Here is a 24,563-nt window from a genome sequence, read left to right as displayed (position 1 = left end):
GCATATCACATATCAGAATAGATCAATGATAACCTTTCTTCAGGAAACTCACATGACCATGCAACTTTGGGATCGGGACAGGAAAAGGAAATGGATCAAACAGATAGTAGCTGCAGGTATAACTCTTCTTCCAGAGGGGTGGCAGTTATAATAAATCGATCCTACCAGGGGGAGAGTCTATCTATAAAAACAGACTCAGAAGGCAGATGGGCTCTCTTCACTAGCAAGCATCATAACATAGACAAACCCCTACTTTTTATTAACATTTATAGTGCCTGCTCCATAGACAGACCCTTACTTTTTATTAACATTTATAGCGCCTGCTCCATAGACAAACCCTTACTTTTTATTAACATTTATAGCGCCTGCTCCATAGACAACTCTTACTTTTTATTAATATTTATAGCGCCTGCTCCATAGACAACTCTTACTTTTTATTAACATTTATAGCGCCTGCTCCATAGACAGACCCTTACTTTTTATTAACATTTATAGCGCCTGCTCCATAGACAACTCTTACTTTTTATTAACATTTATAGCGCCTGCTCCATAGACAACTCTTACTTTTTATTAACATTTATAGCGCCTGCTCCATAGACAACTCTTACTTTTTATTAACATTTATAGCCCCTGCTACAACCAGCAATCTTTTATATACAAAATATTTAATCTTCTAGTTGAGTACCCGAATCATCTATATGTTATAGGGGGTAACTGGAATGCTCTAGTAGACCCAGATAAAGATAGGTCCCACAAACATACCAGACAATCCCATCATATTACAATGGCCTTTGATGAATTATTAAACCCCTTTGATCTATTTGATCCCTATACCAACTTTCAGCATGATAAAACAATATCTAAATTTACCTTCTTCTCATCCTCCCATAAATCCTGGTCAAGGATAGATGCCTTTTTAATATCTCAACATTTTCGGTCATTTAAGTTAAGGTATTCCATTTCCCCTAGATCTATTTCAGACCATTAAAAAATTAGCCTCTCCATAAAGTCATTAAGCCCCAAACAGACCATTTCTTATATCAATAAATGGACATTAAACCCTAAAATTGTTCAAAGACAGGAAGTAGCAAAGGAAATAAACAGCATACTAGTGCAATTAGACGAGGACCTTATATCCATCCAGATACCTTATGACAAGCAATGGGAAGTGGCTAAAGCAGTTGAGGCGTTATAATACAAAAATTGACCTGGTTTAAAAAAAATGCACTAACACTAGAATAAAATTAGAATCTCAGATTGCTTCAGCTGAGATAGATCTACAACGCAAATACTCAGAAGAATTAGACAAAAAAATGGTCAAATGGCAAAAGCAGCTCCATAAACATTACTTAGAAAATCTAACTTTTTTAGAAAGCAGGTCCCTGTACTAATATTCAGAATGGGTGCAAATACCCTCAAAAGTCTTAGCCAGACTAATAAATATAAAGAATGGACCACCAAGAATCAAAGAAATACACTATGAAGGTTGAGTAAATCATGAGGATCAAGACATCCTAAATGTGTTTGAGACCATATATAAAAAACTGTATAACATGCCCCTCCCGCCCTCAAATGAAAAAATTCAAGATTATATGCAAAATCTAAAATTTCCACAAGCTATGCAGGACCAACAAAAAATTCTAGGGGTACCTTTGCATCTAAAATAAATAAAAAATGCAATAAATAAGCTCAAACTGGGAAAATCACCAGGACCAGATGGATACACCACTGAATTTTTTAAACTATTCTCAGAACCTGTATCAAAAATTCTATTAAAAGTATACAACTATATAATACAACATGGCATAACAGATATATATATATATATATATATATATATATATATATATATATATATATATATATATAAATAACTCAAAAAACATCCTTATACCCAAGCCAAATTCTGACCTAACTGGTCCATCCAATTACAGGCCAATTGCCCTCATAAATATTTACCTTAAAATCTTAGCTCAAGTTTTAGCTAATTGCTTGAAAAATATACTCCCCTCTATTATATCCCAAGATCAGCTGGGTTTCTTGGTAAACAGGCATACCTATGACAATACCCTACTATTGGACAAAGCTATTAGATTACTCAAGACAGATAAAAATCACATATGTGTTATCAACACTGATGCTAGCAAAGCATTTGATAGAGTTAACTTAAACCTTCTATTCAATGTAATGCCTCTATTTGTTATTCCTCAAGAATTCATAAAAAAAGTTAAGGTCCTCTGTCAATAGCTTCCACTTCCATTCAGATAAATAACTGTAGAACCAAACCTATCCCAGTCTCTAATGGCACAAGACAAGGATGCCCGCTCTCCCCCTACCTCTTTAACTTATACCTTGAACCCTGCTCCTTTTTATCTCACAAAAAGGATTTCACCACATTCCAAGATTACATAACATTAAACTCACATTCTCGCCCTTTGCTGATGACTTAAATATTTACCTGCAACTTCCCTCGACTGATCTCCCTAAAATACTCAAAGCAATCAATAGGTACTCAGAGATCTCCAATTATAAATTAAACCCTAGCAAGTCCAATCTCTTTCCACTAAATCCTCTTGGACACAAGGATTTCTACTTCCCTGAGAGCAAGATTAAGTTAACCTATCAGATGAAATATCTGGGAATAATATATATCCCGAACTTTGAGGAAATTATTAAAAATAACTTAAGCCATATGTGGAACGCTATTGACAGTGACTTAAATAGATGGAAAAACATCAACATGTCCTTGCTGTCAAAAGCTAGTGTAGCAAAGATGAACCTGTTACCAAGAATCCTTTTCCAACTAAATGCCACTTTTTTAAATATTCCGCAAAAATTCTTTCTAGATATGGAGAAAAATATATCCAGATTTCTTTGGTATCCTAAATCTACTAGAATTATATATGATAAACTTGTACTTCCAAAATCCAAGGCAGGATTAGAATTACCAGACTTTAAATTATACTATAGTGTTATTACTTCATACAAATTACAACAGATAATAAATCATGACCCAACTATGAGAACGTGGTCCCCCCATAGTCAAAAGTTTGATCTCAACAAATTAACTCACTTGGGTACAATCACAAATCTCTCCTCTTTCTTAACTTAAACCAAAGGTCTGAATATGTAAAGAATTTAAGAGTAAAGAATTTACATCCTGTTATTAAGCACATGGTAGTAACTACTCAAAAGCTTTTCAATTCAGTACAACTATCTAAAGCCCCCTCCCTGCTGCAGCCCCTTCACCTTAATCCAAATTTGCGGCTTAATGATCAACACATATAAACTTACAAGGGTATCCTTTATTAAGGGACCCTACAGTTTGGGAGATCTACAAATGGAGAGAATACAATATAACACAACTTAGAATGCAACTTAATCTTCCAAAGAAATATGTAAGCATTCTTAACCTGCTGCAATATCTTATAAATGCCAAATTCACGCCAGATAATGGTGTTATGCAGGATGTTAATCTATCTCAATTCTCAATAACCTGACGATTAAGGGGAAAACAATTTGTAGATTATACAAACTGGTAATGGATATAAAATGTCGGAATCTTCTATTATTCTCTGTGTTCTGGCAAAGGAAATCCCAACAATTTAATGAGCAAAACATAATGACTGCCATTAAAAACAAAGTCAAATTCACTCCATTCAAAAAGCTGCTATACACCCAACTAATGATTAATAATGATACTTACTTCACCCCACAAAAAATTAATAAATTCAATACTAACCACTCACCTAAATGCTTGCTGTCCTAGTCAATTAGCAGATATCCTTCATGTTACGTGAAAGTGCAGCAAAGAACATAATCTATGGTGTTCATTAAGAGCTAGGCTTGAAAAAATGGGTTACGAAAAGAGCACCCTGTCATGGGAAATGACTATACTACACATTAATACAATCACCCAAAAACCCTAAAGCACATCCTCATCATTTGTGCTTATTAAATTCTACATCACAAAGAACTGGACTCTTGCTTCCCCCCTTTCATGGGAAGGCTTCAGCAACTTAGCCATTAAATACATCTCCTCCCACAAATTACTATACATAACCACCAAACATAAGTATTACTGCAAATATTGGGAATACTTGCTGAATGTCATCCTTAAGAGGTGAAAAATATTACTCAATGTTAGAAAAGATCTCAATATTATAAGGAGCTGGCAGGAAATTTTAATCAGAACATTTCTTTTTTTTTTCATTTGTTGGTAATTAGCTGACTGCATAAAGATTTATCTTGTATATAGGATACATTCTCTTTTTCCTTATCCCCCCTCCATTGGCAATAGCCCATTACTGGTTGTTCTTATAGATCCTCTCTTTTTACTTAAAAACTGGCTTTCTAATAAGTTGGCTGTTAGTGTGACGACTTTGTAAATAACGTATATAGGTTGTTATTTTTGTTATTGTTTGTATGTATTGCAAATGCATGTTTTTCCATTTGAAATTATGTGTATAATGGAAGTTTATTTTACTAATTCTATTTGAAAAACTGAATAAAGAAATTCTGGGAAAAAAAAAGAAGAAATTAAAGGTAAGACTCTTAAGGAGCAGTAATCTGTGACACAATAATAAATGTAAAACTAATGACAAATTTTGTTTTGACACAGCCTTTGTAGTCAGGGGGCAACATCTGGAATACAAATGAGGTGAGATGGTGTTAGCCACTTCCACTATTAGAAGGAGAGCAATACATAATAAAACAGATAACTCAAGAGATCTGTGCTGATAGCCAAGAAACAAATGCAGAATGTTATTTTGTTTGCTTAGAATTACCCTTTGCAAAGGGAGATAGAGAGGCAGAAACAGTACCAGTATGTCTCAGGGAAGAAGCTAAAAGCTAAATCTTCAACTTTAAGGCAATTACTGAAGCAAGTAACCATGATTTAGTGAATTTATAAATAAAACACATGAGGAAGACAGAGAAGGAAATGTTCCCATTACTTCTTACCCCTAGTTTGAGTTAAACAATAACCTTTTGTATACAGTAAGTAAAGAAAGAGTATGAATTCTGCAGCAGTTACTCATGCCCAAATCTTATAGGATACTGGTAGTGATGCTTGTACTGAACTTAGACATCAGAAACATGTTAGGAGGTCACTTGGGGATGGACATAACCAAGGTGAGAGTGTTATCCAGATTTTATTGGTTAGGCATAATGAAAGAGATAGTGAAATCCTGTGTTTCTTGTCCCCTAATGTCAGAAAACTGCACCCCATTGCAGGTATAAAACTCCCTTTTTCTCAATGTCAATGACAGAAGTATCCTTTGAATGCACTGCTGTGGAACTGATGGCACAGTGATGCAGCGGTTAACATTGTCGGCTCACAGCAAGAGGTTCTGTGGTTCAATTCTCAGCTGGGTTGCCTTCTGTGCGGAGTCTGTATGTCCTCCCTGCATTCGTGTGGGTTTCCTCTGGGTGCTCCAGTTTCCTCCCATGTTATAAAGACATGCATCTGGAACATTTCTCCCTGGGCCTTTGCTGAAAACTGACTCATTCCAAGTTGAACTTTCCCGGTAAACAAATGTTAAATTAAATAAATAAATACATACATACATTCTGGGGTCAGGAACATACTGCCATCGGAATCTTTGAGCTATTAATAAACTCTAGCAAATGCTATCAGTATGTGCTTGTCATAACGGACTATGCTACTAACTTTCCGGAAGCAATGCCATTACACAAAGTGTATGGTAAGCTCACTGCCAAAGAGCTGGTACCGCTGTTCCCCAGAGAAGGTATTCCCAAAAACATACTCACTGACCAGGGCCTTCCCTTATGTCAAGGGGACTTTATCTTTGAAGTTAAGCAGTTGCTGATATCAATCTATCATCTGCAGAGCAATGAGATACTAGAGAGATTTTATTAAACAATGAAATCCATGCTGAGGAAAGTTGTTGATGCAGATAGTAAAAACTGGGACAAGATGATACTCCAGAATTTGAGTGTATATAATCTAAGGTACTGTGCAATTGTACTTGACTCTGAAAAACCAAGTAGGCTATGTTTTTGACTTGCTTGAAGTTTTAAAAATAAACCTGCGATTTATGTAGTCATACCTCTAATGTCTCTTTGGATGTATGCACATACGCGCACACACACACACACACACACACACACACACACACACACACACAAAAACAAGCATATCCACCAACCCCCACACATGTGCACATTTACTTACACAGAGATACACACACACACACACACACACACACACACACACACACACACACACACACACACACACACACACACACACACACACATTCATACAAATGCACATATATTAATATACAAACACACATGCACACACATATGCAACCACATGATTATACATACACACACCCCCATACACATAAACTCATGCAACCCATAATTACCCATACACACCCACACATACTCATATATCATTTTTCCTGAAATGTGAAACTTTGTATACAGTATTCTGTGTTTCACATAAAAAGCATAAAGTGATGTTCATTTAATTTGAAAATAATCATGCCTTTGTTTTATATTTAGATGGGCCTCAGTAATGTAAAAGAACAATTTATAAGAAAGAAAGAGATTCCTTTTAGTTCAGAGCAAAAATGGATGGCAGTAAAATGTGAAGGACGAAATCAGGTAAACGTTTTGCTATTTTGCACTCTCATTTAGCATCAGTAACTAAAGTATGTTGAGAAATGATTTCTGTACAAGATTATAAACCTGAGTAATCCATACAAAATTATAAATCTGAATAATAATCAGCATTTAATTTGTCTTTGTAACAAGCATACTTTTGCTTCATGGCATAATGCGTTTCCATTAAATGCTTGTAAGAATTCTGAAACATGTATACATGTATGTTCACAGTTTACAAAAATTTCACATACTGGCCCATTTCAATCTTAAACCATGATTATAAAGTGTTTACATCTATATCGACTAAAAGAATGGCAAAGGTGATGCCAAAATTGATAGATATGGATCAATGCGGTTTTGTAGAGGGGAGCAATGATGATTCACAGGGAAGCAGAATGTAAGAAAATACCACTGTTATTCATGGATCTTAGTACAGAGAAAGCATCTGACAGATTTAACTGGGAGTTTATGAATAGGGCAATGGAAGCATCTATACTTCCTTTTAAAGTTACAAGGTTGATTGGGAGGATATATGAGGAATCAGAAGTGAAAATTAAAGTGGGTGGGTTCCTCCCTGATAATTCTATTTGAGTAGAGGAAACAGGCAGGGATGTCCTCTTTCCTGTTTTTTATTTGTATTATATTTAGAACCATTGGCAAAGAAAATAAGGGACTTACAATTTCAAGAATATAATCAATATGGTAGTGAAGAAAAGCTGGTTCTATTTGCAGATGCTATTATTTTATACCTGATAAAACCAGAAAAGGACATTTTGAGACAGTTTTAAATCTTTTTTAGGGATAAAAAAACTAATGAATTAATGCTAAAACAAAGGCAATAGCTGTAGACTTTGTGCCCACACATGAACTGGTTCAGCAATATCCATATTTATGGGGACATGATAAAATGAAGTACTTAGGAGTATGGATTAAAAATTATTCTGTTGTGGCAACTAAGGATATGTGGGAATAGACTAAGCAAAAGATAATGCAAAAACTGAGAAATTGGAAGCTCTGTTTTATACATATGGATAGTAAGATACAAGCAATGTTTTTAATCCCTTTAGTTTTATACACAGGTCAGGCATATTTTTATCAACCAGAAGAGAATTGTGGATAGCAATTATTAAAGACCTGAAGTATTTTATCTGGGAGGGGATGACAGCAAGAGTCAAGCTGATTCTTCCAATAGAACAAGGCAGTTTGGGATTACCCGATTTGAAGGGGTATTTCAGAGCTACATAGTTAAGGCTCCTATACATTGCACAAGTAGAAATCTATAATTCAAAGTGGAAAGGGATGATGACAAAAGGGGTGGGTGCTCAAGAAACAAGGAAATACTGGAATTTTGGATGCAGATACTTAAGGAGAATAACAGTAACCATACAGACTATTATATTCATAAAGCAATAGAAAGTATTCAAGAACTAAGCCAACATGGTAATGGAGAAAGTGATTCAAATGACTGGAATTAATGCATTTAGGGATACAGACAATAGGCATGAAGGGACTGGAATTTATTGGAGAAAACTGACAAAAGAGTCATGGAACAGGGAGCAAATAATTAGAGAGGGAAAGGTAATAGAATAGGAAGAGGCCGAGAATTTATTTGGACTGCAGGCTTCAGACTGCCTTCCCTATCAAGGATTGATATCAGAGTATAGGCAAAGAAAAATAAATTGTGGGATCCTATACAAAAGACCAGCACTGGTAGAGTTTTTAGAAGACTCTAGATCAGAAGCTACTGTTAGAAAAAGGAATAATTAGTAGAGCATGTGACAACCACCCACTGAACCAGTAATGAAGGAGCCTCAATCCTCTGGCAACAGTGAGGGATGTTCACTGAGAGGATAATAAGTACACACACAGTATTTCCAGATGCAGATCTCTGCATCAAATGCAATTTCCCTTAAGAGCACACAGAGACCACAGTTAGTCTGGGGCTGGTTTCACCCTTTTTCTCCAGATCCCCAATAATACTCCTCACTGGCACAGCTACAGAGTTGAGTCCTTAGCCAGGGTTTCAAGCCAAGTCCTTCCACACTCTCTCTGTCCATCCAATGCATCATGTCCCTGCCCAAGTAGCTAATACACACACTCTTGGAAATTTGTTTTTTACACACACACACACACACACACACACACACACACACACACACACACACACACACACACACACACACCTGGGAAAGGCTGGCACAGGTTGACTAGCTATGCCCCCTTCTGCCCAGACTATATGGTAGTTATCACTGCCACCAGAACCCCTTATCAGCTACTTTAAGGCCTTAACAAAGGATGTCCAGTTTTACTGTGTAATATTAATTTAATACAAATGGTAGTTTGACCAAGAGTAAGGCTATTAGGAGTGGCCCACACAGTGTCACCAAATAAATATGCAAGTACTTTCAGAACTTAAATATCTCTACAAAGATCAGCCACAATGAAAGGTTTAAATATATTTAATAATAAATAATAACAGAACAAGATAATACTAAATATATATTCACAGTGACATCAGAGTTCAAAATCACAGGGAATATTTAAAATAACATTGCAGTACAATCTCAAATAAGTAAAGAAAAAAATCTAAACCAAGCTTTACTATATTCCTGACTGTATCTAAGAGGGTTTACTGATCCCTAGAAACTTATTTCATTAGAGCAAGGCAGATATTGTGGTGAATGGTGCTTGTCAGGTCCAAGACCAAATACAGAATGCTCTGTCTCGCTAAGAAACTTCTCAAATTAATTAATGTCTAAAATATTACTGCTAGGATAGCTTGCAGAATGACATAATTTCTGGTCATCTGACTTCTAGTTCCTAGGCCAAAACCCCCACTGCTAGAAGCTGGCAGCATTAGGCATCTACCTGTAAAAATTAACAGATTAACAGACAAGGGCTTTTCCTCAGATCATTGGCAGATGCTGGAAGTCATAAAACAATTGCATTCCTTCATGCTTCAAAAGTAGCAATTAGTTCACACCAAGGACAAAACAGAAAGCTTCCTGGAATAGACTCTGTGTCTCTAGCTGCATTGAAAACCTGAGAGATAGCATTTTTTATTGCATAACCTATAAAGTAATTTAATTTCAGCTATTTTTCTAAAGTTTGCTGGACTGAAGTTAGCCTACCAATTTCCTCTGTTGACATATACATTTCAATAGTTACAGTAGTGAATGTACATTTCTGTTCTCTTCCAGTGGGGCACTCTGTGGATACATTTTAAGCACAAGCGCTTTACAAAATCCCTTTTCAATATCTGTACAGAGCAGTTTGATATACATATGACATACAGTTCTAATACATTTATAACAAGCATCTTATATAAATTATTTGAATATTCACCAATGACATATAATTATTTACAAAATTCCAGCTAGCTGTGCTAGTAGTATATCCTTTCATCACAGAGGATACAAAATATTGCATGATAACTATAAGTATCAATCAGAGGAGGTTAGCAAGGATTGAGACGAGAGACTGGATAAGCAATTCACAAAGAAACAATGAGGGATATATGTATGTTTCCCGAATATGCAACTAAGTCTAAAAGATTTAGAATCTTTGCTTGGAAGTGTTTACATAGGTATTTTTATACCCCAAGTAGACACCAAAGAATTTTTACTCAGGTAGATAGCAAATGATGGAGGCATGTCAGGGAAGAAGGGGGAATTGGGAACATATTTTCTGGGAGTGTAATGAGTTGGCAAACTTTAAAAAATTCCCTGCAGACTGCTCTGTTAGAGATGCTAGGTGAGCAAATCGGTATAACTAAGTAAATTATTTTTTTGAGATATGATACAGAATTGGAATTGCCTAGACATACATTAGTAAGGCCTTGCTGACTCTAATTATGGTGGCTGCCATAAAAAGCAATTGCTATAAAATGGAAATTAAAGTCTAAACCTACTGTACTAGATGTAATGAATATAGTAACAGAGATAAAATAACTGAAAATGGGATCTTTAGAAAATGGTAGGAGTAAATTACATAGAGAAAATGGGAACTCTGGGAACAACACATGCAGAGAAGGAATGAGCTTTAAAAGAAGGTTGGAGTTGAATGAGCTACGTATGTAATGTTTGACTGACCATGACTGCATAGATTATAAGTGATGTATAATGTTTGCAACAAAATGATGTCAATGTTAACAAAATTATGTCAATGTTTTTTGTTTATATAAAAGTATGATTGCCTATGTCATAAGTGATAATTTAACTTGCCTTTAATGGACAGGGGAGTAGGACAAAGTCAGTGTCATATAGCCCCATACGTTTACTTTCATGTTGTGGAAAAATAATGAAGGTTATATTAGATGCATTATTGTCAGAATTAGAAAGGTTGGGACTTGAAACCACATATCAGCATGCATATGTTGAAAACAGATATATTACTACCTGTGACATGATGTTCTATAACAATATAATAACAGCTATGAATGAAAACTTGTGCTGTGTGGTAACTTATGTAGATTTAACTTCAGCATTTTTATAGGGTCATATAAAAACACTAATCAATAAATTAGAAAAACTAGGTACTGATGTACTCTTGATAAGATGGATGGCTTACAAATAGGACATAGCAAGTATCACACAGAAATTGGACTTGTGAAATTCTTGATTATAGTCAGGGGGTCCCACAGGGCTCTGTCCTGGGCCCATACTTGTTTAGAATGTGTCTTTCAGATCATCTGCAGTGCTCTATAGTTTGTAGTCAGATGACTTGAAAATGGGTAAATTAATTATACGTGTTACAGACAGGGTACACCTGGAAACGAACTCGACTAAAATGACCTTTTTGGTACAGGAGAGTAATATTCTGATAAATACATCAAAAACAAAGCATATGAGATTTGGGAGACATAAATTGAAACGTGAATATTTAATACAGCATACAGTGATTGAAGCTGTAGATTCAGTTAAGGACCTGGGTATATGGGTAAATCTAGCTTTAAGTTTTCTTAGTCACATCAACCAGTTGGTTAATGATAGTTATAGAACTATAGGTTATATAAAAAGATTTATAGAGTATAGGAAATCAGTAATGATGAAGTCATTGTTTATTAGTTGCATTACACCCAAACATGAGTATGGGATAACAATATAGAAACCTTATAAGAAAACAGGGATGAGTAAACTGGAATGAGTACAACAGTTATTATGAAATACTTAAATATCTGAATTTGTTCACTGTCTCATTTGGATATTTAAGAGAAGACCTTATTTGGGCATATGGGGCATTTAGACACATCTACCTCTGGAAATATTTGGGTCAATCAAAAAGTATACAGAATCATCAGACAACCTATGTAGAAGATTCTGTAGGAATGAGAAGGGTTATTAATTAGCTCTTTGAAAGAGCAGCTGATTCATGGAACAGACTACCAAATTAGATTAAAGCAAGCACTAGTTTAGATATATATTTTTTTAAACAATCTGGAGACATTGCAGGGACAACTGGTAGGCTAGAAGGGCATTATTGCCTGTGGTTGAAATATTTGCATGTATGTAAGTAAGTGACAGGTAAAATATCTGACTCAGTACAAAAACTGTGTGTTTATAATACTAGTATATTTAAATGTAATACAGATGGTATGTAGGATATTTAATATGGAACCAATTATTATAGTTTACTTCAGTGAGAAATAAATTCTGATACAGCACTATAAAAATGAAACCTTTTAATGAAAAAGAGTACATTAATAAGACATATGAATAACGAATGGACTGTGAAATAACTCTACAACAGGAATAATATTAAATGGAAAGTATTTATGATAAAGTTAATTTACAATATGAAAAAAATGTATTAAATTGCATATATAAAAAGATGAATTATGAAGCAAGACCATTTTGCTTATTTATAGAAAGGCAAAATATTGCTAATACATAAATGTCAGCCATCATATCATAATTAATTTAAATACTAAAATTAACATGGATGGCAAATGTATGCATATAAATATTAACAGAAAAATGGAAATCAAAAAGATATTTATCTGCTTGCAGTTTCAAAACGACAAATTCAAATATGCTGCAGAGCTTCCATATAAAGGTTGCTTATAACAGCCTACTTACAACAGGTCTTTTTCAATGGGTAGATCCTTGTTGACATTAGCAGCCATTATCAGAATTGTAAGTATGTCTTTCCGGAGCAGTAAACTTCTCAGTAGCACCAAGACCCCCAGTATTATCATTGCCTTAAAACAGGAATTATCACACTCTAACTGGCAACCTTTCCTACAAAAAACAGATCCTACCAACTCTGTAGCCTCCCTAACAGCCACTCTGTCAACCTGCAGAACAAATATCTCCCCTTGGTAACACAGAGATGTAGATACTCATATAACAAATGGCTGACAGGTGAGTATGAAGCATTATTCAAACTGAGAAGTGAAACCTGGCTCAAATGGAAAAAAAACAGTCCATTCCTTGACAGTAGGGATACAACATTTCCATCTCTCAGAAATGCACCAAAAAAGAAAACTTCCTTTGATTCATTATAATGCTCTAATAAACAGCCTAAAAACTGTGGAAACTTCATTACCAGTCTCATAGGATGAGCTCCATGTAATACCCATCCACATAAAGACTCACTTCAACTCTCCCAGGCAATCCTACAACAGTTGATTTTCCAAATTAATTCTCTACTCAGCCCTCTCTCACCACACAACACATAGAAGTATCAGCCCTCAGACTTGAAACCCTCCATACACTCCAGCATTCTTCTGCCAGAAAATAATGAAACAAATTGAGAACTATATCAATAAAATCCATACAAATGTCCACAATGGTGCAGATGGGCTTCTGCCTTGGTTGATTGCATTATGCAAAGATCATATCCTTCCCCTCCTTCACCATCTATGCAACTCTTGTATGTCCCCTGATACAATGCCTACACTGTTGAAACAAGCAATAGCAAAACTTATATCTAAGCAATCCAAACCAGAAGGCTGCTATGATTTTAGGGCAAATTCAGTCCTACCCACCCTATGTAAAATCTTTGAAATGCTAGTTGTCACACAACTTACAGAATATACCCCAAACCACAGCATCTTTTCTCCACATCACTGTGGCTTTTGAGCTAGTCATGGTACCATAACAGCCACTGATGATGTCGTCATGAACATGTAGAGGGTGTTTTTAACAAGCATAATCTTTATTGACCTAACAAAAGCCTTTGACATAGTGGACCATCAGATTCTGTTAAACTCCATTATTTCAGTTGTAATCAGTCATGACTCCCTTCCATTGTTCAGAAATTTCCTACACTAGAGAGGAAGTCAAAGTTGGATCGCATTCTCTTTCCTCACTCCTAAGATAATTTCTGCCCCCTCTGCTTTTCTCCTTATTTATTAACCACCTACCATGGCCTCCCACATCTGAATAATATTTTATATGCAGATGACATGGTGATTTACAGAGCCAAGCCTTGTCCCTCTGTCATAAAAACAGAACATGAAGATGACTTTCCTCCTCTTTGTCTACTCAAAAGTAAATATATACCTAACACCAAGAAGAAAAAATATAGTCTTTGGTACTAAACAACTTCTACCATGTCCACTAAATGGTCATTCAGCTTAGCACCCAACTACCCTAAGAAACAACCACTCACTTCAAATACCTAAGTATCTTGTTTGACCAAAAGCTTAACTTTCAACTACATATCTTTACCAGCAATCAGAAGTCAACATCATACTTCTCTGGTCCAAAATAATCTTTGACTTCCTCTCCCCTGCAACCAGGCCTGAGACAAGCAAAGGAATCCTGATGAGACAACTAGAATATGGCCACCCATTCTTAGCAAATGCTTTCAATAAAATTCTGACCTCATCAAACAATAGTCCCCAAAAGAGAATCACTGCATGATGTTCTTCATACTGATCACCACTGCAGTACCTAACTTATACGGGTTATATCCTTCATAGACTATAACAGCCAGCCACCTTCCAAAGCTCCGGGTCACCTTCCATGCACCCAAACCAAAAGTCAGCTCAATATGACAGAATAAATATGCATTGAGTACCATATGGTTCAGCATCAGATCTGTGGCTAGCCCAAGACATAGGAAGTGCTTACCCCAGGCAAAAGCTGTTAGGGGAGTGCAGTCAGCAATGCAGAAGTGCTGAACAGGTACTGAGCATGAATGAGTGGATGCTGGTGTTGTAAATTAAAAAGAAGTTGCATACGGGAGCTGTATGCAAAGTAACTGAACAGCATGGCTTTTTTTTTTTTTTGCTTCTTCTAGTATGGACAAGTTTTTTTTTTTTGTTTGTTTTTCAGTCCTCGACTTCATTTTGTGGGGGTACTACTAAAGAACTGCTGCCTGGAGTGCCCCTATTTACCTAGTTAATACTCTATTCTGAATGAAAAGGTTACTCAGCATTGATGCAGTTTAGTTACACAAATGGAAACACTAAATATATGATGTCTTTGTTGTCCTGCTGCATGAATACACAGACTTAGACTCTTTGTTAATCAGATCATATTTTAACTTAGGTATTGTAGCCAGGCCAAGAATAAAGCTGAACTCTTACTAAATAACCTGATTCCTGATGTAGCAGGGCATAAAGTTTATTGTAAGTGCGCCAAACACTGCTGCAGCAAAATGCGTACCAGCTAAATCTTTTAATTTCAAATGGAATGCATCTAAGATTTTAATTAGTGCTGAAGCCAAAGAATTCACCCTAAGGTATCATTAAAATTCACAAGTACCTATTCACAGTGACCTGAGTAAAAGAACCATGTACAGTGAGTGTCTGCAAGTAAATTATAGGAAACATTTTTTTGTATACAGAAGAAGCATATTTTTCTTACATACTAGGGAAAAAATAAGCAAGGTGAAACTTCAGTCCTTCAAGTCCAGTTATATAAATAATTTAATGGTGACACACGTAGGAACTATTTTATAGCCTAATAAAAAGTAAAGGAAAACAGCCAATGTAGATCCCGTATGATCCTCTCAACAAAGGATAACTGCTCAAAAAATTGTCAATGTATGCTTTAGAAACTTTAAAAAATAGGATGTATCAGTTATATAAAATGATTCAGATACTTTAGTGTACTCTTGAAAAATATTTAGGTGCAGTTTGGTTGCACACTAAGCTAAACATATTAAGCATCTAAATATAATACAATGGGATGTACCTGTGCAATTCTTAATCAGCTGTGTGAAGATGTCTTGCCCCCATACACCTAACAGTAAAATCAAATGAAAAAAAAAAATGAAAAAGAGAAAAATTATTTCATTCATGGTTATCTCCACATAGCATTAATTGCACAACAGATCATTTGAAGTGTATTAATAATTAAATAAAGCAATTTTTAAATCTAAATGAAAATGAAGACATTCAAACTTGAGCTAGTATGCTCAATCTTATGTAATATGTGCTTTAATGATTAAATAAAGTAAAGTGAAATCATTCAAAGTCATTAGTCTCTACTATTTTTTTTTCATTAACAAGGAATATTGTTTTACAGCACTGTAGAATTATGTGACCATGGCAGAGCAAGGGAGTTTGGCACCCAGGCATCAATTAAATGCAATTATGATTACTTAATGACAGCTTGTAAACTGTTATATTTTCTAATGATGCACAAATGTATCCTTATTCATGTTGCTTAATTGAATGATAAGTGATTTTTTTTTCTTAAATGTAATTTGCCTTCTCACTCCCTCTGTCTCTCTGCAGTTAGTTTCCCACACTCCTTTCCTGTTCTTGTTGTGGTGCAATCCTGGTGGCTATGGAATTGCCCCCCCCCCCCCCACGGTAAATTTGTTTTTGGATACTCCTCCTAGGCCCATCTCACTTGCTCACTCAACTGAGTACAGTGAGATCATATTTTGATTTCAGATACTTCTACCAGTCCCGTCTCGTCTGCTGTGTACAGAGAGAGCACTTGGGAAGGTCAATCCCTATAGTATCTTAATCTCCTCTGTTCCACCCCCCCCAAAAAAAAAAAAATATATATATATATATATATATATATATATTTATTTCTTCTTTATTCAGCTGCTCTTACTTAACTGTCTTTTATCTTATTATCTTAGTTTGCTGTTCTGTGTGCTCTAGTGTTCAAGTGCTCTTATTCTGCACTTATTACTGCTTGTTAGTACCCTGATTAATATTCTAAGCATCTAAGTTTTGGTTGTAGCACTTCGGCTTCAGACCATTTATTTGACATTTAGGGATTTTGTAGACAAACCCTTATCAAACCTAAGTCCACCAAATATTCAGAGGACTATGTCTTGACAATTCCCATCAGTTTCTTCTGCCAGCCTGGTCAACATGGGCATACTGAGACAGTGTAGCAACTGCCTCATGTTCACAGACAGTCCCCTTCCCCTAACACATAATTCTTCTACTTGCGAGAGATTCATCTACATCAGTAAGCTGGAATCCATGCTCTCTCACACCCAGTCAGTAATCCTGACAAAGAGGAGCTTGCCAGTACAAGCACCACATCACCCACATCACAGAGCCACACACCCACCTATGCAGGGGTCCTCAACAAAAACTTACCTAAACAACACGGACCCCCAAAACACACTCACAAACATTCCACACACAGCACCAATCACATCACACACAGTAGTCAACACACCAGTGTCTCACAAACACAGCTCATTAGGCATAACGATAAACCAAACATACTAGTCATTGGCGACTCAAGTAGTGAGACACGCTGATGTCCCTCTCGCCAGGTTGAAGAAGGAGAACTCATGACTAGCTGTTTCTCAGGCACTAGAATCTGCCACATCACACATGAACTTAAGTCTCTCCACAACAGGTACAAGTATGACTCTGTCATTGTCCATGTTAGTGTGAATGACTTGAGTCATACCTCTCTGGACTATATGAAGAGAGACATGATTGAGCTCTCAGAGTATATGCTCCAGGCAGGTATGACCCTAGCCCTAAGCAGCATCCTACCTTCACCAACAAAAACTGTTTGACTTCAACAATTAGCTTAGTTTCTGGTGTCTTTCTGAGGGGATGCAGTATCTATCTGCATGGGATGACATGGCTGACAGGCCTCAATGCTTTGCTAGAGATGGCCTCCACCTGTCACCCCTGTCACCCCTGGGGTTCTAGGTCTTGGCCAAAGCTCTTGCCTCCCCCATTGTGCCTTTTTTTAGGCTATGTCCCAAGGTCAAATCTTCCAACATAAAAGATCTGTCAAAAATCAAACTGAAGGTCATGCTGCTCAACGCTAGGAGCCTTAATCTGAAAATGCACTCACTGGAGGATCTCCTCACACTGGAAGATGCTGATGTCTGTGCAGCCACAGAAACTTGGTTCAGGGCTGCAGAGAGCACCCCAGCCTTACCAGGCTATACCTCCTTCCACACTTCCCAACCCCAAAACGAGGTCAGAAAGACTAAGGGTGGTGGAGTCTCTCTCTTCATTAAGGATAGGCACACCTCCAGACTGGTTTACAAGTATGACGCACTGGAATTACTCCAGGTGCAACTGACAGTTGGCAAGACACCCATCTAAGTTATAGCCAGCTATAGATCCCCCTCCATGTCTCAGGACACCCACACCTCCTATCTGGACCTACTTGACTCCATCAAGGTACCCCCAACACCCCTGATCCTTGCTGACTTCAACTACCCCACCATAGACTGGGTGAATTATTCCTACACTAGTGCACTCACCCAATGATTTGATTCCTTGACTTCATCAGGTATAACGCACTAAATCAGCTGGTCTCATCCCCCAAAAGGGGAGATAACATACTGGACTTGGTTGTCACCAACATGGGTGACCACTGCACCACTCCCATAGTATGTTCTTCCCTCGTGAGATCAGATCATCAGTCTGTCTCATTTGAAGTTTCTATCCCACCCAACCACTCCCCAGCAATAACCAGGCTAAAAAAATCTTCTCAAAAGCTGACTACAACCTTCTAAGGGAGGGTATCAGCAGCTTCACACCACCAGCCCTCTCAGATGATGCAGACAACTATGCTGAACAGTATGCTAGTGCAGTATACAAGCACCTGTACAACTCTATGGACTCGGCCTTACCCCACAGAACTAAAATCTTCTCCTCAAGGAAACACAAACCTGTCTGGTGGACATCCACTATCAACAGACTTTACAACAAAAGGAAGAAACTGTTGTCCAAGGGTAAAAAGGTACAAATTCCAAATCGGAAAATCTCCCTCCTCTGCTCAACAAGCAAATTAGATCACTAGTGAAAACCTCCAAAGCCAATTATGAGTTGAAACTAGCCTCCAAAACAAAGGGAAACCACAAGTCCTTCTTCAGTTACGTTAGGAACCTCCATGGCAAAGCCCAAGTTTGTTCTGAACAAGTACTTAATGGTACCACTTACACTGATCCTGCTGACTTAGCCAACCTGCTAGCTAATAGGTTCAGTGCAAACTTCACCACCTTATCACCCCCCCAAAGGCCTAGTTGACATCCCTGATACTTGTCCTACACCTCACATCTCCATAGATCAATTGTTAAAGGCCCTATCCAAGGCAAAGAACACAGCTTAATTGGGACCTGATAATATCCCAGGCTGTATTCTGCACCATCTCCAGCAAGAACTAGCTTTACCATTGGTCACCCTATTTAACCACATCCTAATTATAGACTTCATTTCAGCAGAGTGGAGAACTGGCATTGTCATCTCCTTGCACAGAGATGGTGCCACTACTGACCCAGGAAACTATCGCCCCATCAGCTTGACAAGTCTGATCTGTAAAGTCATGGAGTGTATTATTACAGAGCTCATAAACAAGGACATAGTCAGTTCAGATTCTTCAAGGGCAGATCTTGTCTATTGAACCTAGTTGACTTCTTTGAGACTGTCACCAAGGCCCTGGATGAGGGAAAGTCAGTACATACAGCTTACCTTGACCTGACCAAGGCCTTTGACACAATCCCCCACTTGGGCATCATCGAAAAGTTAGCACAACTTAAGTGTTAATCCATATCTAGTCAGATGGGTGGCCAAATGGCTCACAGATAGGACCTGCAAGGTCAAAATAGGTGTCACCACCTCCTACAACAGACCTGTCACTTGTGGTGTTCCCCAGGGATCTGTCCTGGAACCCCTACTGTTTGGCATATACATCTCAGAGGTCCAGGCAAAGACAAATGGCCTGTGGCTGACCAGGTTTGTGGATGACTGTAAGTTGGGTGCTGTCATTGACTCCCCAATTGATGTTAACATACTGCAAAAGGGTCTCACAGCTACAAATAACTGGTGCCAAAGTCAGGGCCTTAAGTTAAATGTAAAAAAATGTATTATCATACCATTCAGCAAAAACACAGCCCCTACTGATTACCAGATCAATGGCAACCCCCTAAGCACACAACCTGTGGTGAGATACCTGGGTACTCAGGTTGACAGCAATCTCACATCTGACCGTCATGTAGCAGAAAAGTATTTTACTTGGTTCATCTCATGAGTAAGGGGATTGCATCCAGAAAAAATGAGGTTATTACCTCTGTGTACTCCTTACTTATTAGACCTATAATTGAGTATAAGACCCCATTTCATATGTACCTCTCCAAACACCTGCACCAACTGGAAAGGCCACAGAAATACCTCACAAAGAGAATCCATGGCCTCCAACACCTATCCTATGTGGACAGGCTTAAATCACTATCACTCTACTTGGTATCATACAGATTGCTCAGAGGTCATCTGTGTCTCACCTACAAGGCAATATACGACCCTGCCCTACTAGAGATGCTCCAGATCCGCAAGCATAACTCCTTGCGCATTACCCAATTGATAGGCTTAAATCTTATATATGACATCAAAAAAACCTGATGGAGAGACAGGTTTGTCTCACAGAGGCTGCCCCATCTATGGAATAGACTTCCCATACATGTCAGAGTACATCACTGACCCCCTTCAAGCGCAACCTTGATGAGTGGATGGGAGACCATAAATTTGTCCCAGGGGTTCCACCTTTGTCCCTCATTGACAGGGGTGACAGGTGCTGACTGAGGTTTCTTTTTTGGGGATAAACTCTTGGCTAGGCTAGTAAGGGCCCCAGGGCCATTAGCCTAGTAACCTCCTGTGGTCCTATGATCCTCTGAACATATATAACATATAACATATATAGCATATGGATATATTTGCAAAATGTTACCCAGCTGTCTGAATTTACACACACACACACACACACACACACACACACACACACACAAACACAAATTTATATATAGCTACAGCTACAGATGTGTGTGTGCGCACGCACGCGTGTGTGTGTGTGTGTGTGTGTGTGTGTGTGTGTGTGTGTGTGTGTGTGTGTGTGTGTGTGTGTGTGTGCGTATGTGATTATGGCACATATGTGCCTCTCAAATGCCGCTGTCACATACCTTGCATCATAAATGAACAGGGTCCTGGGACGTGTCCACCTATTTTTTTAACAAAATTAAATAAATTATTATTTATTTATTACATTTGTTTTCTGGAAAAGTCTAACTGGGCTGAAACTAGCCCCATTTCAGAGGATACCTTGGGAGAAAAGCTCCGAGAGTTACAAGTATTAACATGAGAGTACAATTAGAAGATTACTAGATTATCAGAATTACAACCTGAAACATACTTGCAAGCATAATACCTAGAGTAAGGTCTACACAAAATTAGAGGCAACTACTAAGGAAGTCGCCATATTACATTATTTGGAGAAAGTTTATAAGAGTACAATGCAGCATGGAAGAAAGATAACAGTGGAATATAGAGTAACATTGCTTATACAGCAATTCAACATTGTTAAGTATCAGATGCTTGCTGAAATATAATATCTAGGGTATATAAGTTCTCATGGTGCCATAACGTTTTGTTACAGCTAGTCTTAGCCAGGGGTAGCACAGGCACTTTGCCAGGTTTGCATAAGGTATTGCCTGAGGTCATTTTTAAAAGAATTGAAGTCAGCCATTTTGTCTTAGGAGCATTGGTATTGAGTTGTATTTCATAGAGATACAGCTGGAGTAGAGTGCATCCCCTAAGTAATTTTTTATTGTGGCTATGGATAGTAGTAGTAGTTTATCACTGGATCTAAGGTTTCTACCATGAGTGTAGGAATATATAAGTGAATGGAGGCTAGGGCATTGTTGGGGGTTGTTAATTAGTTTGTAAATTATTAGGTGTTGAGCATACGTAAGGTTATGAAAAAGCTTGAGACAGCTAAGGCTTTTGATAACCAGACAGTGGTGAGTTCTGTAAGTCAGATTTGTGGCAAACATGGCTACTTTATTTTACCACTTATGTAGTTTTTGTGTAACAGATGAGTCTGGATTGGTGAATGATGTGGAGGCATATGGTGAAGTTCGGATAGGTCATGGAGTTTCTGGTAGTGTCTATTAGGAATGGTTTGACTCTGTAGAGACTGCCTAGTTTCTGATGAGTCTTTTTGTTAATTGTGATATATGAAGGTCCCATTTGATTTGGTTGTCAGTGATGACGCCTGACAAATTGGTGTGTGTTACCAGTTGAATATGTGTATTGTTTTTGGATGTGATAGAAAACATGCTGTTAAGGGTATTAACCTGTCTATGGATAAATAACAAAAGCTTAGTTTTCTTGGGATTGAGAAGGAGCTGGATTAATCTAACCAGGTTTCAACTGAGGAGTAAGATTGTTGGGTTAGGTTTTGGACAGCAGACACATTTTGTGTTGCAAATACAAGTGTGGAGTTGTCTGCATATTGGACTATATTATCATGTGCTGATACATGGTGTAGGTCATTTATGAATAGGTTTAATACTAATGGGACTAAAATGGAACTTGAGGTATTCCTACAGTTGTGGGCAGGAAAGAGGATTAATCATTTTCTGATTTAACTTCCTATTCTCTATTTGATAAGTACCTGTGAAACCACTGAAAGGCGGAATTGGAGAGGCCTAGTAGAGAGAGTTTAAGTAAAAGTTCCTGGTTGTCAACAGTATAGAAAGCCTTTGATAGGTTTAGGAAGAGGGCAGATGCTAGGTTGTCTGAATTACAGTGTTAGTTAACTATGTTGCTAAAGCTTAATAGGGCTGTGGTGGTGTTATGATGTGGCCAGAAACCATGCTGAGTAGGGGAAAGGAGTTAATGATGGAAGATGAATTTAAAATATTGAATGTGGGCACACTTTTCAAATATTCTTGATAAAGGAGGAAGAATTATAATCGTGTATTTGGGGAGGTCTGTGGAAGGTCCCCTTTACGCAAGGGTATAATGATGGATTTTTTCCACAACTAGGGGGCACAGTTTTCCTTTATTGACTGGTTTATTAGAAACTGACTCCTGAAAACACACAGGATACCAACACTCACTATATTCCAGCACAAGTACATACAGAGACATACTACCCTTCAACTATATGCAGGGGGGCAATCCCCCTGCACCCCCCACATCCCCCACTACTTAAATATATCAACTCTGAGACTGCACTTCACTACACTACACAGGATTTCGAGTTTTCAGTATTTTGAACTTTCAGAATTTTGGTCTCAGGATTTTGGTCTTCAGGATTTTGGGCTTTCAGGATTCTGTAGCACTCCCAAATAGATAAGTTTATTCATAAGTGCTTTTATCTCTCTGATATGATACAACTGGAAACTTCATCAGAAGAATAAATGTATATAGTTGTTTATATTAAATGTTTTGTCTTGTTCCCTTTGTTTTCCATAGTATGTGTTAACCTGTTTTTCTTTTTCTGCTTTGAGTCATTTTGCCAGTACAAAAATGTTTATTATAGTACCTGAATTAGTTTTGAAGATCAGGAATTGGCCTCTTATTAGAGTGCTTTTAGGAAAGACTGCTGCTCCCATAGTATGAGTTTGTCAAGTTTCTAACCCTTACTCCATGGGAAGCCTAGCTTCATGCTTCTTAGGAAGCACTCTTTCTGCCATAGAATGAGTTTTTCAGGTGTCTGACCCTTACTCTATGGGGAAACCTGGCTGCATGTAATCAATCCATAGCTTCCAGAAGAAACCACATCTGGTGTTGTCCATCATGTAGGCTACAGTTACCATAGCAACACAAAATATTGCTAGGTACATTTCAGGAAAAGATGTTTGAAAGATTTAGATATGTTTTACATAAACTTGCTGAGAATTATGTTGTTGATAAATGTTTATTTTAACTCATGAACTCTTGAGGACTGTTGAGTATGAATTACAGACAGTAACCCTGGTACTGAAAAAAGCGCAACATGCAAAGTCTCACTGTACTGACTGTGAAATCTTACATTAGAACTAAAGTCCTATTTGTTATCTACAAAGTGCATAAACATTCCCAGCTAAGCAATTCATGCAGAATGAAGTAAAGCAGACTAATTTCTGTAAGTGTTCATTGTGATGATATTAGTAATAACAAACAAAATATAGCACAGTTCCACAAGTGTGCATGTTGTTTTTCCTTTCAGGAAACTAAAGAGCTTTACTTTATGAAAGGAGCTTATGAAAGTGTCATCCAGTACTGTAGTGACTACAACAGCAGTGGCATACCTGTTCCACTAACACCACAACAGAAATCCACATTTTCAAGAGAAGAGAAAAGACTAGGAACTTTTGGGCTGCGTGGTAAGTGTTTATTTTAATTTCCAACATCAAACATGAGCTTCTTGCTTGGCAATCTAGAGTATGTAGTCTGATGGTGTTTTTTTGTTGGGGGAATATATATGGTGTCTTACAGCCCAGATGCAGGTTTGTAAGGTACCTAATAATAGGATTGGCAAAGCTCAACATTACTTACCATAATGCTGATAAAAAAGGTGAATTCAGATGTTTGAAGGAAAGCCACCTGTATGCTATGCTTGTCATTCTGAACAGTTGTGTATGTCAAGCAGGTTCTACAGTCATGTTCAGCTCAAGTACTGTCTTTTTTTTTTAACTTTAACTGGAAACAAGGTGATAACACTACCACTTTACAGGACCCTTGTCAAACCACATGTTCATTACTGCGT

The 24,563-nt window shown here is 37.4% G+C and overlaps 1 protein-coding gene across 1 annotated transcript in view; it reads left to right on the top strand.

Annotated features, from left to right (window-relative positions):
- The window catches only part of ATP2C2 (ATPase secretory pathway Ca2+ transporting 2), a 629,254-nt gene that overhangs the window by 452,573 nt on the left and 152,118 nt on the right, over positions 1-24,563 (top strand). The window contains exons 16-17 of the mRNA XM_044081473.1: positions 6,535-6,636; positions 24,024-24,180. Coding sequence (XP_043937408.1) covers positions 6,535-6,636; positions 24,024-24,180 — 259 coding nt within the window. The remainder of the gene's footprint in view (positions 1-6,534; positions 6,637-24,023; positions 24,181-24,563) is intronic.

This window comes from Protopterus annectens, chromosome 8.part0 (genome assembly GCF_019279795.1).
Source record: "Protopterus annectens isolate FY-2018-M chromosome 8.part0, PAN1.0, whole genome shotgun sequence".
Classification (NCBI taxonomy): Eukaryota; Metazoa; Chordata; order Ceratodontiformes; family Protopteridae; genus Protopterus; species Protopterus annectens.
Note: the sequence above shows the minus strand (reverse complement) of the source record. Positions and strands in the feature narration are given on the sequence as shown.